The sequence below is a fragment of the Dicentrarchus labrax genome, unplaced genomic scaffold, assembly GCF_905237075.1.
Source record: "Dicentrarchus labrax unplaced genomic scaffold, dlabrax2021, whole genome shotgun sequence".
NCBI lineage: Eukaryota > Metazoa > Chordata > Actinopteri > Moronidae > Dicentrarchus > Dicentrarchus labrax.
This window is the reverse complement of record NW_026136706.1, coordinates 587670-607202: the sequence shown is the minus strand read 5'-3', so window position 1 is coordinate 607202 and position 19533 is coordinate 587670. Positions and strand designations below refer to the sequence as shown.

Here is a 19533-nt window from a genome sequence, read left to right as displayed (position 1 = left end):
TATTGTCCATCTCCAGTAGGCTGCCCCTATCAGCGGCTTTGGGCCCCCCACAAACCACCAGAATGCAGGGTACAACATCAAATGAACTCCAATTCTCTGATATCCGAGCCACCAACTTGTGTGGCTGCGTGCCCGGCATAATTTTGGTCACCCCCGACAAAATCTTACTCCAAGGTTTTTTGAAAAGTTGGCAGGTATGTGCTAGTAATGTAGTAATGTAGTAATGCTAGTAATGTAGAAATGCTAGTAATGCTAGTAATACTAGTAATGTAGTAATACTAGTAATGTAGTAATGCTAGTAATACTAGTAATGTAGTAATGTAGTAATGTAGTAATGTAGTAATGTAGTAATGCTAGTAATGCTAGTAATGTAGTAATCCTACCAATGCTAGTAATGCTAGTAATGTAATAATGTAGTAATGTAGTAATGTAATAATGCTAGTAATGTAGTAATGTAATAATGCTAGTAATGTAGTAATGTAGTAATGTAATAATGCTAGTAATGTAGTAATGTAATAATGCTAGTAATGTAGTAATGTAGTAATGCTAGTAATGTTAGTAATGTAGTAATGCTAGTAATGTAGTAATGTAATAATGCTAGTAATGTAGTAATGCTAGTAATGTAGTAATGTAGTAATGTAATAATGCTAGTAATGTAGTAATACTAGTAATGTAGTAATGTAGTAATGTAGTAATGCTAGTAATGTAGTAATGTAGTAATGTAATAATGCTAGTAATGTAGTAATGCTAGTAATGTAGTAATGTAATAATGCTAGTAATGTAGTAATACTAGTAATGTAGTAATGTAGTAATGCTAGTAATGTAGTAATGCTAGTAATGTAATAATGTAGTAAAACTAGTAATGTAGTAATGTAGTGATGCTAGTAATGTAGTAATGTTAGTAATACTAGTAATGTAGTAATGTAATAATGCTAGTAATGTAGTAATGCTAGTAATGTTAGTAATGTAGTAATGCTAGTAATGTAGTAATACTAGTAATGTAGTAATGCTAGTAATGTAATAATGTAGTAATGTAGTAATGTAATAATGCTAGTAATGTAGTAATGTAATAATGCTAGTAATGTAGTAATGTAGTAATGTAATAATGATAGTAATGTAGTAATGTAATAATGCTAGTAATGTAGTAATGTAGTAATGCTAGTAATGTAGTAATGTAATAATGCTAGTAATGTAGTAATGTAGTAATGTAATAATGCTAGTAATGTAGTAATGCTAGTAATGTAGTAATGTAATAATGCTAGTAATGTAGTAATGCAGTAATGCTAGTAATGTAGTAATGTAATAATGCTAGTAATGTAATAATGTAGTAATGTAGTAATGTAGTAATGCTAGTAATGTAGTAATGCTAGTAATGTAATAATGTAGTTAAACTAGTAATGTAGTAATGTAGTGATGCTAGTAATGTAGTAATGTTAGTAATACTAGTAATGTAGTAATGTAATAATGCTAGTAATGTAGTAATGCTAGTAATGTTAGTAATGTAGTAATGCTAGTAATGTAGTAATACTAGTAATGTAGTAATGCTAGTAATGTAGTAATACTAGTAATGTAGTAATGTAGTAATGTAGTAATACTAGTAATGTAGTAATGCTAGTAATGTAGTAATGTTAGTAATACTAGTAATGTAATAATGCTAGTAATGTAGTAATGCTAGTAATGTTAGTAATGTAGTAATGCTAGTAATGTAGTAATACTAGCAATGTAGTAATGCTAGTAATGTAGTAATGTAGTAATACTAGTAATGTAGTAATACTAGTAATGTAGTAATGTAGTAATACTAGTAATGTAGTAATGCTAGTAATGTAGTAATGTAATAATGCTAGGAATGTAGTAATGTAACAATGCTAGTAATGTAGTAATGTAGTAATACTAGTAATGTAATAATGTAGTAAAACTAGTAATGTAGTAATACTAGTAATGTAATAATGTAGTAAAACTAGTAATGTAGTAATGTAGTGATGCTAGTAATGTAGTAATGTAGTAAAACTAGTAATGTAGTAATGTAGTAAAACTAGTAATGTAGTAATGTAGTAAAACTAGTAATGTAGTAATGTAGTAATACTAGTAATGTAATAATGTAGTAATACTAGTAATGTAATAATGTAGTAAAACTAGTCATGTAGTAATGTAGTGATGCTAGTAATGTAGTAATGTTAGTAATACTAGTAATGTAGTAATGTTAGTAATGTAGTAATACTAGTAATGTAATAATGTAGTAAAACTAGTAATGTAGTGATGCTAGTAGTGTAGTAATGTTAGTAATACTAGTAATGTAATAATGTAGTAAAACTAGTAATGTAGTAATGTTAGTAATACTAGTAATGTAATAATGTAGTAAAACTAGTAATGTAGTGATGCTAGTAATGTAGTAATGTTAGTAATACTAGTAATGTAGTAATGTTAGTAATGTAGTAATACTAGTAATGTAATAATGTAGTAATGTAGTAATGTAGTAATACTAGTAATGTAGTAATGTAGTAATACTAGTAATGTAGTAATGCTAGTAATGCTAGTAATACTAGTAATGTAGTAATGTAGTAATGTAATAATGCTAGTCATGTAGTAATGTAGTAATACTAGTAATGTAGTAATGTAGTAAAACTAGTAATGTAGTAATGCTAGTAATGTAGTAATGTAGTAATACTAGTAATACTAGTAATGTAGTAATGCTAGTAATACTAGTAATGTAGTAATGTAATAATGCTAGTAATGTAGTAATGTAGTAATACTAGTAATGTAGTAATGTAGTAAAACTAGTAATGTAGTAATGCTAGTAATGTAGTAATGTAGTCATGCTAGTAATGTAGTAATGTTAGTAAGTGTGGTATATTGTATTATATTATATTATGTTATATTGTGTAATATCATATTGTATTGTATTATATTATAGTATATTATATTATGTTATATTGTATTATATTGTATTATATTACATTGTATTATTTTATTTATATTATATTATACTGTATTATATTATATTATATTGTATTATTTTATATTGTATTATATTATATTATATTGTATTATATTATATTATACTGTATTATTTTATATTATATTTTACTGTATTATATTATATTATATTATACTGTATTATTTTATATTATATTTTACTGTATTATATTATATTACATTATGTTATACTCTATTCTATTCCATTATATTATATTGTATTATTTTATATTTTATTATATTATATTGTATTGTATTATATCATATTGTATTACATTATATTATATTATATTTTGTTATATTATATTGTATTATATTATATTGTATTGTATTGTATTATATTATATTATATTATATTGTATTATTTTACATGATATTATATTGTATTGTTTTATTTCATATTATATTATATTATATTGTATTATATTGTATTATTTTATATTATATTATACTGTATTATATTATGTTTTATTATATTATATTATATTGTATTATATTGTAGTATATTATATTATATTATATTGTATTATATTGTATTATATTATATTATATTGTATTATACTGTAGTATATTATATTATATTGTATTATATTGTAGTATATTATATTATATTATATTGTATTATATTGTATTATATTATATTATATTATATTATATTGTATTATACTGTAGTATATTATATTATATTGTATTATATTATATTATATTGTATTATATTGTATTATATTACATTATATTATATTATATTGTATTATACTGTAGTATATTATATTATATTGTATTATACTGTAGTATATTATATTGTATTATACTGTAGTATATTATATTATATTGTATTATACTGTAGTATATTATATTATATTATATTGTATTATATTATATTATATTGTATTATATTATATTATATTGTGTGAAATTGTGTGAAATTGTGTTATATTGTATATTAATATAGATGTATTTCAATATTTTTGGGGGACTGAGGAAGAGGCGGGATAAGGATGTTCCGCCATCTACGCGATGACGTCATTTGCGGTGCGTGGGTCGTCATTAGGCGCCGGACAGATGCAGTCAGAGGTGAGTGTCCCGCTGCTGTTGAATGAACGTCCATGCGGGTGAACACGGGCCGCTGTTTGTCCCCCGCTGAGGACTTAGTGTACCGGGTTGCTCCTGGGAACAGTCCGGCACGCTGCTCCGCTGCGCTGGAGGCGGTTACCGGCTGTGAACCGGGAGAGAGCGGGTGTTGTTTCCTGGGAGGAGGAAGAGGAGAGCTAGTTAGCTGCTAGCTGTTAGCTGCTAGCTGTTAGCAGGCGGTACTGCTGTGTGTTTGGCTAACGGAGCTAACAGCTAACTGAGCTACACACACAGTCAGATAGCAGCTAACAGCTAACTGAGCTACACACACAGTCAGATAGCAGCTAACAGCTAACCAGAGTTTAATGAGACAGTTCATAAAGAGAGTAATACTTGTACTGCTGTACTACAGTATAGGTGTAATATCAGTGTAATATCAGTGTAACATTACACTGATGTTAATGTAACATTAGTTTAATATCAGTGTAATATTAAGATAAGATAAAATATTCCTTTATTTGTCCCACAATGGGGAAATTTCAATGTTGCAGTAGCAAAGTGGATGGAGGGAAAAAAACAGTATAAAAACAGTAAGAGTAGGAAAATATAAGAAATAAAAAACACTATGTACAAGAGAAAAGAGAAAAAACAGTAAGAATCCACAAACAACAGATAACACAAATATTACAACAGTAACAACAGATAACACAAATATTACAACAACAGTAACAACAGATAACACATATTACAACAGTAACAACAGATAACACAAATATTACAACAGTAACAACAGATAACACAAATATTACAACAAAAGATAACACAAATATTACAACAGTAACAACAGATAACACAAATATTACAACAGATAACACAAATATTACAACAACAGTAACAACAGATAACACAAATATTACAACAGTAACAACAGATAACACAAATATTACAACAAAAGATAACACAAATATTACAACAGTAACAACAGATAACACAAATATTACAACAGTAACAACAGATAACACAAATATTACAACAACTAACAACAGATAACACAAATATTACAACAGTAACAGATAACACAAATATTACAACAACAGTAACAACAGATAACACAAATATTACAACAGTAACAACAGATAACACAAATATTACAACAAAAGATAACACAAATATTACAACAGTAACAACAGATAACACAAATATTACAACAGTAACAACAGATAACACAAATATTAAAACAACAGATAACACAAATATTACAACAACAGTAACAACAGATAACACAAATATTACAACAACAGTAACAACAGATAACACAAATATTACAACAGTAACAACAGATAACACAAATATTACAACAGTAACAACAAATAACACAAATATTACAACAGTAACAACAGATAACACAAATATTACAACAGTAACAACAGATAACACAAATATTACAACAACAGTAACAACAGATAACACAAATATTACAACAACAGTAACAACAGATAACACAAATATTACAACAGTAACAACAGATAACACAAATATTACAACAAAAGATAACACAAATATTACAACAGTAACAACAGATAACACAAATATTACAACAGTAACAACAGATAACACAAATATTACAACAACAGATAACACAAATATTACAACAGTAACAACAGATAACACAAATATTACAACAACAGTAACAACAGATAACACAAATATAACAACAGTAACAACAGATAACACAAATATTACAACAAAAGATAACACAAATATTACAACAGTAACAACAGATAACACAAATATTACAACAACAGTAACAACAGATAACACAAATATTACAACAGTAACAACAGATAACACAAATATTACAACAACAGTAACAACAGATAAAACAAATATTACAACAACAGTAACAACAGATAACACAAATATTACAACAACAGTAACAACAGATAACACAAATATTACAACAAAAGATAACACAAATATTACAACAGTAACAACAGATAACACAAATATTACAACAGTAACAGATAACACAAATATTAAAACAACAGATAACACAAATATTACAACAGTATCAACAGATAACAAATATTACAACAGTAACAACAGATAACACAAATATTACAACAGTAACAACAGATAACACAAATATTAAAACAACAGATAACACAAATATTACAACAACAGTAACAACAGATAACACAAATATTACAACAGTAACAACAGATAACACAAATATTACAACAAAAGATAACACAAATATTACAACAGTAACAACAGATAACACAAATATTACAACAGTAACAACAGATAACAACAGATAACACAAATATTACAACAGTAACAACAGATAACACAAATATTACAACAACTAACAACAGATAACACAAATATTACAACAGTAACAACAGATAACACAAATATTACAACAACAGTAACAACAGATAACACAAATATTACAACAGTAACAACAGATAACACAAATATTACAACAAAAGATAACACAAATATTACAACAGTAACAACAGATAACACAAATATTACAACAGTAACAACAGATAACACAAATATTACAACAGTAACAACAGATAACACAAATATTACAACAACTAACAACAGATAACACAAATATTACAACAGTAACAACAGATAACACAAATATTACAACAACAGTAACAACAGATAACACAAATATTACAACAGTAACAACAGATAACACAAATATTACAACAAAAGATAACACAAATATTACAACAGTAACAACAGATAACACAAATATTACAACAGTAACAACAGATAACACAAATATTAAAACAACAGATAACACAAATATTACAACAGTAACAACAGATAACACAAATATTACAACAACAGTAACAACAGATAACACAAATATTACAACAGTAACAACAGATAACACAAATATTACAACAGTAACAACAAATAACACAAATATTACAACAGTAACAACAGATAACACAAATATTACAACAGTAACAACAGATAACACAAATATTACAACAACAGTAACAACAGATAACACAAATATTACAACAACAGTAACAACAGATAACACAAATATTACAACAGTAACAACAGATAACACAAATATTACAACAAAAGATAACACAAATATTACAACAGTAACAACAGATAACACAAATATTACAACAACAGATAACACAAATATTACAACAGTAACAACAGATAACACAAATATTACAACAACAGTAACAACAGATAACACAAATATAACAACAGTAACAACAGATAACACAAATATTACAACAAAAGATAACACAAATATTACAACAGTAACAACAGATAACACAAATATTACAACAACAGTAACAACAGATAACACAAATATTACAACAGTAACAACAGATAACACAAATATTACAACAACAGTAACAACAGATAAAACAAATATTACAACAACAGTAACAACAGATAACACAAATATTACAACAACAGTAACAACAGATAACACAAATATTACAACAAAAGATAACACAAATATTACAACAGTAACAACAGATAACACAAATATTACAACAGTAACAGATAACACAAATATTAAAACAACAGATAACACAAATATTACAACAGTATCAACAGATAACAAATATTACAACAGTAACAACAGATAACACAAATATTACAACAGTAACAACAGATAACACAAATATTAAAACAACAGATAACACAAATATTACAACAGTAACAACAGATAACACAAATATTACAACAACAGTAACAACAGATAACACAAATATAACAACAGTAACAACAGATAACACAAATATTACAACAAAAGATAACACAAATATTACAACAGTAACAACAGATAACACAAATATTACAACAACAGTAACAACAGATAACACAAATATTACAACAGTAACAACAGATAACACAAATATTACAACAACAGTAACAACAGATAAAACAAATATTACAACAACAGTAACAACAGATAACACAAATATTACAACAACAGTAACAACAGATAACACAAATATTACAACAAAAGATAACACAAATATTACAACAGTAACAACAGATAACACAAATATTACAACAGTAACAGATAACACAAATATTAAAACAACAGATAACACAAATATTACAACAGTATCAACAGATAACACAAATATTACAACAGTAACAACAGATAACACAAATATTACAACAGTAACAACAGATAACACAAATATTACAACAGTAACAACAGATAACACAAATATTACAACAACAGTAACAACAGATAACACAAATATTACAACAGTAACAACAGATAACACAAATATAACAACAGTAACAACAGATAACAACAGATAACACAAATATCACAACAACAGTAACAACAGATAACACAAATAGTAAAAATAGTACAAATTGTAGCAGCAGCAGTTGCACATGGGCAATAGGTTGCACAGTGAAATGAAATAGTGCACATTGTTATTATCAACAACGGGGGGGCTACTGGGAGAAGTGCTGGTTGTTAAACAGTCTGACAGCAGCAGGGAGGAAGGACCTATGATATCTCCCCTTCACACATTTGGGGTGAAGGAGTCTGTCACTGAAGGAGCTGCTCAGTGTACGTATGGTGTCCTGCATGGGGTGGGAGACATTGTCCATCAGTGATGATAACTTTGCTATTATCCTCCTCTCTCCCACCACCTGTACTGAGTTGAGGGGGCAACCCAGGACAGAGCTGGCCTTCTTGATTAGTTTGTCGAGTCTCTTCCTGTCGACTGCTGAGATGCTGCTGCTCCAGCAGACCACTCCAAAGAAAATGGCTGATGCGACAACAGTATCAAAGAAGTATGAATAGAATAGAATGTAATATTAGTGTAATGATAGTGTAATAATAATGTTATATTAGTGAAATGTTGATATGTAATTAAATGAGATAATAAGCAGAGTATCCATCTGTAATCAGATTACAGATGTAATCTGTAGAGATCAATGTCAGATTGTCCTCTGTTTCCAATAATAATAATGTATAAATACTAATCACAGTGAGACAGAGGGCCATATATATATATATATATATATATATATTATTCCGAAGGTTTATTAATGTAATAAATATGATGATTTATTCCCACAATAATACTGACTCATATCACAATATGGTGTGCAGTCCTGGTTACCATGGAAACAGTGAATAAACACGGTGTTACAGACAAACAGCTGGATGCTAAAATCACCTCTTTACATAACAAACATCCAGATATTCATATAATAATTCTGTTATTATATAATTCAATTAAATGCAATTAATTTGCTGAATCTAACAACAATGTTCTTGTTTATTATTAAATATATTTCCTGGAAAGGGTTGTGGATCCATATTAAGACGTGGGAATTATTATTATTATTATTGTACAGTAACTCCAGCTATCACATACACACACTACAGTAAGTTAGTGAATATACTTAAATAAATACACATTATAGAACGTTATTCATCATAAAAGCTCAGTTGGGTTTCCGCAAATTCATCTCAAGTAATTACAGTTTAAAATACAATATTTTACTTCGCAATACTGTGTGTACTACTGCTAGTATATTATTCTGTAATATACTGTAATATATATATATACTGTAATATATAATACAGTATTATATATATAGTACAGTACTGTATATATAATATATAATACAGTATATATATATTGCAGTATTATAAAAGGGTGTATGTGAGACTTTGCATTGAGAAGCAGACGAGTGGATATGAGTCAGGTTTTAAAGTGAAAGTGATCAATATGAAGCAGATTTGAGACAGAAACAATGTGAACAGTTTCTGTGTGACTGAATTAAAATCCGTCTGAATCATCAAACACAGACTGAAATAAATCCAGCTGATACCGATAAACTCATTCTCACTGTTGATCAATAAACCATATTACTGATCAATAATATTGGTCTCATGCAGACATTCACTGTCAGTACACAGAGAACAGGAAGTTGATTCAACATGAGGCCTGTGGTCCCGGTCGGGGACGCTAAATATAATAATATAAAGGAAACATATAATATTACGGAAGCCCTGAAGGGCCATGTATTCATACATTTTATTTCCTCCGTTTTCCCTTGATAACGAGTTAATTTCATTTGTTTTCCGAGATAAAGGGATAATTTTCTCGAGGTAATGAAACTTTGTTTTCCCGAGAGAACGATATAATTAATTTGAGATCTCAAGATAATGACTGTGATATGATAACTGTGGTCAAGCCAGCCGTTACTCTGATCTCCGTGGTCAAATCAGCCGCACTTAAATTTCTTAAACTTAAATTTAAAGTATTCTCAGCATTATGGTAATTGCGGAGAAACAGCATATTCACTTCCGGTTTTCAAAATAAAGGTATTAAGAACAGCAAGCTATAATGCAAACCTACATTTAAAATAAAATATGTTACATTAAAGTGTTTCATGCACCCATGATGAATAAAAAAACATACTTAATATCAAGCATTTTAACTGCACCAATGTGGAGAAATGTCAAAACAAAAGTTCCATATTTGTACCTCTAAGTAGCATCTTTTCTCATATTTGAGGTACTGTAAAAACATATTGCTCAATAATTCCTGGCTATGGATGGTATATTTGACTTCCACACATATAAGAATACAAGTATACTTAATATGAACCATTTTTACTGCACCAATATGGAGAAATTCAACAATAAAAGTCCCATATTTATACCTCCAGATTCCATATTTTCTTATATTTGAGCTACTTTAAAAACACTTTGCTCAATAATTCCTGGCTATGGATGGTATATTTGACTTCTACACATATAAGAATACAAGTATACTCAATATCAAGCATTTTTACTGCACCAATTTGGAGAAATTAAACAATAAAATTCCATATTTGTACCTGCTTTTACTATACCTCAAATATATGTAAATATGCCACTTGGAGATACAAATATGGAATTTTATTGTTGAATTTCTCCACAATATACAAGGCCAAAATATATTCCTTTAGACAGGACTGGCTGAAACAATTTCCCTGGCTGAGGTACAACAAAGGACGTAACGCAATGCACTGCGTGTACTGTCAGGAGTGCGGTCAGAATATGGCCGGAAATAGTGCATTCGTGAGCGGGTCAACAACGTTTCGTATCGAAACTTTAAAAAAACATAACATGTTAAAAAACACACGATATGCCGTGACAAGTGTGTAGGGAAAGCGGCCCCTCTCCCAGCTGCATTTCAGCGGCAGGTAGTAGTAATCATTATTATTATCATTAATAATTATTTTACGTGAAATGTTTGAGTTTGAAATGTTCTACTTCAGTGAAGCAATTTAAGCACAGGCACTTTTATTTGGAAATGTTTTATTTTGCTTAGTGTTTTAGTTTGAAATTTAGTTTCAATTTCAGCTCAGTGAAGCATTTTAAACACAATTTTTCTTTTTATATGTAATTGTGCTTCAAATAAAGACAAGAATTTCTCTACACCTTCTTGTTTAAAAATCACACCAATACACTAAAACCGGAAGAGAAGCATGCGCTGTTTACAAACAAGTAGTAGTAGTCCGCCATTGTTGTTGTTGTTATGACACGTCTAGCGGCGGCGGCTGAGGTTAAAGGCTAGAGAGGCGGGGCTAATACGTCATAGTTTCGGAAAAAATCAGTTTTCGCTGTCCAGACGACTCCGGCGTTCTCGGATTTTCACACTCTGGGACCCGTTTCCAAACCCCACCCCGAAAACGCTGTATCCGTCTGGACGCGAGGCCGATATGATAAGAGTAGTAGACGTTACGTTTTGAGTGGATGGCAAACGCGATACGCCGAAATGGATGCCATATAATATGTATATATGGATTATGTTAGTGTGAAATTGAACCCTACAGTATATGCCAATGTTGTTTTCAATAAAAACAACAATTGCACAAAGGAAGCCGATCCACTTTTCCATGTTGATAAGAGCATTAAAATGAGAAAAAATAATGGGACAAAAAGAAATCAAGGGACATTTAGAATAGATAAAAATGTGCGATTAATTGCGAGTTAACTGTGACATTAATGTGATTAATCGCGATTAAATATTTTTATCTTTTGACAGCACTAGTTTTTACAGTACCTCAAATATGAGAAAAGATGGCACTTGGAGGTACAAATATGGAACTTTTGTTTAGACATTTCTCCACATTGGTGCAGTTAAAATGCTTGATATTAAGTATGTTTTTTATTCATCATGGGCGCATGAAACACTTTAATGTAACATATTTTATTTTAAATGTAGGTTCGAATTATAGCTTACTGTTCTCAATACCTTTATTTTGGAAACTGGAAGTGAATACGCTGTTTCTCCGCAATTGCCATAATGCTGAGAATACTTGTACACTTGAAATTTAAGTGTGGCTGATTTGACCACGGAGATCGGAGTAACGGCTTGCTTGATCACAGTTATCATATCACAGTCATTATCTCGAGATCTCAAATTAATTATATCGTTATCTCGGGAAAAAAATGAAATTAACTCGTTATCAAGGGAAAACGGAGGAAATAAAATGTATGAATGCATGGCCCTTTAGGGCTTCCGTATAATATATAATATAATATATATTATATATAATAATAATTATATTATAATAATATATATATAATATATTATATAATAAATGCAGCGGCTCGGGTTCAAGTCCGACCTGTGGTCCTTTGCTGCATGCCATCCCTTCTCTCTCTCTGCCCCCCTTTCCTGTCTATCTTCGGCTCTATCAATTAAAAAGCCCCCCCAAAAAAACTAGCCAGATTCAAGATTCAATTTATTGTCCACCAAGGGGGAAATTCATCTCCACATCACTGCACCTGCAGTCACCACCGTAGGGGTGGGCGATATGGGCAAAAAATAATATCTCAATATTTTTTGGGATTTTGGCGATAACGATAATCAGTCGATATCCTTTAAAATGTGATTAGAATTGTCTGAGCTGGACTTGTGTCCACCAAACGCGTTTACAGCGCTGAGAGAGCTCAAAAACTCATTTTCCGAGCGCCCAGCGGTGTTAAAAGTTGAACAGATTTCAACTTGAAGCGCTCTGAGCGCTGCGCTAAAAAAAAAACGTCTCCGCTGACATCTTTTTACCGCTGAAGGCGCTTAGCGCTCTGAACGCTGAAGCCCATAGGACCCACGTCTCGGCACTAAATCATCTGAAGTACCGGTAGCTTCAGGGACTGGAGGTGTTTGCATTTTCTCTCTATCATCACAACGCGCTGCTAAACTGTTGCAAGGAGGATGCTAGCGAGAGGTCACGTGATCACGTCATGTGATCACGGAGGCCCACTAGTCGTGTGACTGAATCCTGCCATGCTGTAGAGAGCGCTGCTGCGCCGTGTATTAATGGATGTGAGGAGTTTCCGCGGGCGTTTCATTGTTTTTGTCGAAGTAATTTAAATACTCGATAATGGAAATTTGCACATCGTCAAAACAACAATGACGATATTATCGCAAACGATATATATCGCCCACCTCTACACCACCGTACAGTCAACACAGCACAGTCAATGTCGTTCAGACAACGCAGTACAGTCAGCACCGTACAGACAACACTGCACAGTCAACACCGTACAGAGAACACCGTACAGACAACACCTTACAGTCAACACAGTACAGTCAACGCCGTTCAGACAACGCCGTACAGAGAACACCGTACAGACAACACCTTACAGTCAACACAGTACAGTCAACGCCGTTCAGACAATGCCGTACAGAGAACACCGTACAGTCAACACCATACAGTCAACACAGTACAGTCAACGCCGTTCAGACAACGCCGTACAGTCAACGCCGTACAGTCAATGCCGTTCAGACAACGCCGTACAGACAACGCCGTACAGACAACACCGTACAGACAACACCGTACAGAGAACACCGTACAGACAACACCGTACAGTCAACACCGTACAGAGAATACCGTACAGACAATAAAGAAACACGCCATCCACAATAAACAAACAATCAAATAAATAATAAATGACAGGTGGACCTCACACTCACCACTTTGTTTAGAGCAACAATAGCTGTAGGGAACAGGCTTTTTCCGTAGCGAACTCTTTTGCACCTCAGTGTTCGGCATGTTGTAGAAACAGGAGGAGCACATTGTAGAAACAGGAGGAGCATGTTGTAGAAACTAACCCTAACCCTATATGAGGATGGGCTGGATGATGCTTTGATACAGTAGTAGGACAAGATGGGTGGAAACATGAAGTCCTTTGGGTTTGCTGGCTCCTTTTGAAGATGTCAGTGGTGTGTTGGTTGAAACTAAGTTTATTGTCCAGTGTTACTCAAAGGTATTTAAAACTGTCAACCATTCAACTGTTTGGTTATTGATAGTAATGGGGTGCTGTGGTTTCGGGGAAGCAATGATGATTTTGTGGTCGTACTGACATTGAGGTGGAGATGGTTGTCCTCACACCATTTGCTGCAGTGTGTGATGGTGCTGTGGTAGTCGAGGACGGAGTGTTTGTCTGTGAACAGGGCAATAATGGCTGTGTCGTCTGAATACTTGAGGTAGGTGGTGATGGCTGATGGACTGGTGCAGTCGTTGGTGTAGAGTGTGTACAAGAATGGGCTCAGCACACAGCCCTGCGATGCCCCGGTGTTGATGGTGTGTGCAGGTGATGTGGTATTGCCCACCTGCACCGCTTGCCGTCTGTTGATGAGGAAGTTGTGCAGGAGATGGATCAGGCGGATGGAGATGTTGAAATAGTGAAGCTTCTGGATCAACAGATGCTTTTGGATGATGTTAAAAAGCAGAGCTGAAGTCCACAAAAAGGATCCTGGTGAAGGTGCCTGGGGAGTCCAGGCTCTGGAGGAGTATTATTTATATACAGTCAAGCCCGAAATTATTCATACCCCTGGCAAATTTTGACTTAAAGTTACTTTTATTCAACCAGCAAGTTTTTTGTTTTTGACTGGAAATGACACAGGCGCCTCCCAGAAGATATTAAGACGATGTACAAGAGGCATCATTGTGGAAAAAAATATTTCTCAGCTTTTATTTACATTTGAACAAAAAGTGTCATGTCCAAAATTATTCATACCCTTTGCAAACTGTCACAGTGGGAAAATGGTGAATCTGGGCTCTGTTGGTGGCAACGTCTCAAGGCAGACAGTCTAACGGACACTGTAAACGGCTGGGTTCCACGGACACAGACCAAAGAGGACGTCACTTCTCCAGATAAGGCACACAAAAGCCTGCTTGGCCTTGGCAAATGTTCATCTGGACAAAGAAGAAGACTTTTGGTCTTCTGTTTTATGGTCAGATGAAACAAAAATTGAATTGTTTGGCCACAATGATATATCCTTCATTTGGCATAAAAAAGGAGAAACCTTCAACCCTAAGAACACCATCACCACTGTCAAACATGGTGGTGGGAACCTAATGCTTTGGGGGTGTTTTTCAGCCAATGGACCAGGGAACCTAATCACAGTAAACGGCACCATGAAAAAAGAGCAATACATCAAGATTCTCAACAACAACATCATCATGCAGTCTGCAGAGAAACTTGGCCTTGGGCACAAGTGGACATTTCAGCACGACAACGACCCAAAACACACAGCAACAGTGGTGAATATGTCTATGTCTGTATGTGACTGTATATGACTGTATGTCTGAATGTGCCTGTATATGTCTGTATATGTCTGTATGTGCCTGTATATGTCTGTATATGACTGTATGTGCCTGTCTGTATGTGTCTGTATGTGTCTTTATGTGTCTTTATATGTCTTTATATGTCTGTATGTCTGTATGTGCCTGTATATGACTGTATGTGCCTGTCTGTATGTGTCTTTATGTGTCTTTATGTGTCTTTATATGTCTGTATATGTCTGTATGTGCCTGTATATGACTGTATGTGCCTGTCTGTATGTGTCTTTATATGTCTTTATGTGTCTTTATATGTCTGTATATGTCTGTATGTGCCTGTATATGACTGTATGTGCCTGTCTGTATGTGTCTGTATGTGTCTTTATGTGTCTTTATATGTCTGTATGTGCCTGTATATGTCTGTATATGACTGTATGTGCCTGTCTGTATGTGTCTGTATGTGTCTTTATGTGTCTTTATATGTCTGTATGTGCCTGTATATGTCTGTATATGACTGTATGTGTCTGTATGTGCCTGTATATGTCTGTATATGACTGTATGTGTCTCAGGCTCTGAGACAGCACTGATCAGGGGGGGGTTGAGCGTGTGAAGCTGGTTTGATGGTTTCAGAGTGTTTTCGTCCTCAGTGGCGGTCAGATTAGCTCGTCAGTGTAATTAGAGAGTGATTGATGATGAAGTTGATCCATTAGAAGAAGAAAGTCTCTCACATTAATCCTCTAATGAGAGATCAGCTGCTGCAAGGAAATTACACAGAAACTGTTTCACTTCTTTTTATCATTCATTAAAACGGAAAAATAAAATCTGAGTAATCTGCAGCCACATCACTGTTTGCTATGTTAGCTAGTTAGCAATTTAACAAGCTACCAATAGCCAACTAACATAACCACTCACACAGTATTTGCCTAGTGATAACATTAGCATGCAAGCAAGCTAACGTTAGCCAGCTGGCTGCAGTCCACCCAGATCACAGAGTCTGGATGAAGCTAGCTGACAGCATTTTGCTACATAGTTAGCAACAGAGCTAACATTATCCAGCTAACAGCACAAAGAGACAACATGTTCCACTAGCTTAGCATTAATGTTAGCTTTGACTTTGGACACTGTGTTGGACTCTGTGTTGGACTCTGTGTTGGACTCTGTGTTGTGGACTCTGTGTTGGACTCTGTGTTGTGGACTCTGTGTTGTTGGACTCTGTGTTGTGGACTCTGTGTTGGACTCTGTTGTGGACTCTGTGTTGGACTCTGTGTTGTGGACTCTGTGTTGGTGGACTCTGTGTTGTGGACTCTGTGTGGTGGACTCTGTGTTGTGGACTCTGTGTTGGACTCTGTGTTGTGGACTCTGTGTTGGACTCTGTGTTGTGGACTCTGTGTTGGACTCTGTGTTGTGGACTCTGTGTTGGACTCTGTGTTGTGGACTCTGTGTTGGACTCTGTGTTGGACTCTGTGTTGTGGACTCTGTGTTGTGGACTCTGTGTTGGACTCTGTGTTGTGGACTCTGTGTTGTTGGACTCTGTGTTGGACTCCGTGTTGTGGACTCTGTGTTGTTGGACTCTGTGTTGGACTCTGTGTTGTGGACTCTGTGTTGTTGGACTCTGTGTTGGACTCTGTGTTGTGGACTCTGTGTTGTTGGACTCTGTGTTGTGGACTCTGTGTTGTGGACTCTGTGTTGTTGGACTCTGTGTTGGACTCTGTGTTGTGGACTCTGTGTTGTTGGACTCTGTGTTGTGGACTCTGTGTTGTGGACTCTGTGTTGGACTGTGTGTTGGACTCTGTGTTGTGGACTCTGTGTTGTTGGACTCTGTGTTGTGGATTCTGTGTTGGACTCTGTGTTGTGGACTCTGTGTTGTTGGACTCTGTGTTGGACTCTGTGTTGTGGACTCTGTGTTGTTGGACTCTGTGTTGGACTCTGTGTTGTGGACTCTGTGTTGTTGGACTCTGTGTTGTGGACTCTGTGTTGGACTCTGTGTTGTGGACTCTGTGTTGTTGGACTCTGTGTTGTTGGACTCTGTGTTGTGGACTCTGTGTTGTGGACTCTGTGTTGGACTCTGTGTTGGACTCTGTGTTGTGGACTCTGTGTTGTGGACTCTGTGTTGGACTCTGTGTTGGACTCTGTGTTGTGGACTCTGTGTTGGACTCTGTGTTGGACTCTGTGTTGTGGACTCTGTGTTGTGGACTCTGTGTTGGACTCTGTGTTGTGGACTCTGTGTTGGACTCTGTGTTGTGGTGGGTGTTGGTCGTTTGTAGATGTTAGCAGACTCCATTTATAAGCTGATGTTAGCTAGTGCTGCCCACTGTTGGCACTGTAGGGAAGCGGAGAGAGAAGGCACTCGCTACGCTGCAGCCGTTCAATCACTGCTGATCAGTAGAGATGAATAGATCAAACTATGTGCAGACTGTGATGATGTCATCAGGATGAGACAGTGGATTCCTGCGCCGCCTACGCGTTGCTGTTGAAGCAGCAGACGTTTCCAGGTCGAGTTTCCAGCGCCGCTGTGCGCTGACTCATGAGTGGCGTTAACCCCTCGCTGGCTGACAGGGGGATTCCCTGCGGGGGGGAAAGCGATGACATTAACCCTTTGTTTCATGTGTGTCGGCAGCCTTCCATGTTCAGGGCAGTGGGCGAGGAAAGGTGTCTAGGTGAGATGAGTCTGTGGAATCCCCCGCTGTGGTTCTCAGGGACTGTTTAAGGTGGAATGATGATTTGACATTTACTGACAGCCGCCTTTATTCCAGCTCACACTTCTGTTTTCACTCTGTTTCTCTGTTTCATTATTCAGCCTTTATTCTCCCAAACATTCACTCATTCTCTTTTATAAAGTTCATTGTTTTATTTCACTGGTTTGACTTTTATTGTTGTTTTTGTAAACTTGTATTTTCATATATTGCTGACTCATCGTTTATTTGTTTGTTTCCTACCAAAACTTTTATTTTATTTCTTCTGTTTGTCGACTTCTTCTTGTATTTTCTGACTATTATTTTTGTCTCTAACACCTTTTTCTTCAGACTTTTATCGTTTCATCTTTTATTTGTCGACTCATTTTATTGTTGTGTGTTTGTTATTGTTGTGTTTATTTTATTGTGTGTTTATGTTGTTGTGTGTTTATTTTATTGTGTGTTCATTTTATTGTTGTGTGTTTATGTCATTGTGTGTTTATTTTATTGTTGTGTGTTTATTTTATTGTGTGTTTATTTTATTGTTGTGTGTTTAGATTGTGTGTTTATTTTATTGTTGTGTGTTTATTTTATTTTGTGTGTTCATTTTATTGTTGCGGGTTTATGTTATTGTGTGTTTATTTTATTGTTGTGTGTTTATGTTATTGTGTGTTTATATTATTGTTGTGTGCCTATTTTATTGTTGTGTGTTTATTTTATTGTGTGTTTATTTTATTGTTGTGTGTTTATGTTGTTGCGTATTTATTTTATTGTGTGTTAATTTTATTGTGTGTTTATGTTGTGTGTTTATTTTATTGTTGTGTGTTTATATTATTGTTGTGTTTATTTTATTGTGGGTTTATATTGTTGTGTGTTTATTTTATTGTTGTGTGTTTATATTGTTGTTGTGTGTTTATGTTGTGTGTTTATTTTATTGTTGTGTGTTTATTTTGTTGTGTGTTTGTGTTGTGTGTTTATTTTGTTGTTGTGTGTTTATTTTATTGTGTGTTTATGTTGTTGTTGTGTGTTTATTTTATTGTGTGTTTATGTTGTTGTGTGTTTATATTATTATTGTGTTTGTTATTGTTGTGTGTTTATTTTATTGTTGTGTGTTTGTTATTATTGTGTGTTTATTTATCCTGTTCCATTCCTTTAGTTGACTTTAATATTTCGGTTCCGTTTAGCTTTTTTGTCACGCTGTGTTCCC

The 19533-nt window shown here is 33.7% G+C and overlaps 1 protein-coding gene across 5 annotated transcripts in view; it reads left to right on the top strand.

Moving 5' to 3' along the window:
- The first annotated feature begins 12737 nt into the window (after positions 1-12737).
- The window catches only part of gtdc1 (glycosyltransferase-like domain containing 1), a 50793-nt gene continuing 43997 nt past the window's right edge, over positions 12738-19533 (top strand). For 4 of the 5 annotated variants that reach the window (XR_007885081.1, XR_007885080.1, XR_007885078.1 and 1 more), the window contains exon 1: positions 15649-18311. Coding sequence is in view for 1 of the 5 variants with exons in the window: in XM_051402773.1 (XP_051258733.1) it covers positions 15281-15326; positions 15473-15636 (210 nt within the window). In the remaining 4 variants the exon portion in view is untranslated. The other variant, XM_051402773.1, reaches the window with a different exon arrangement.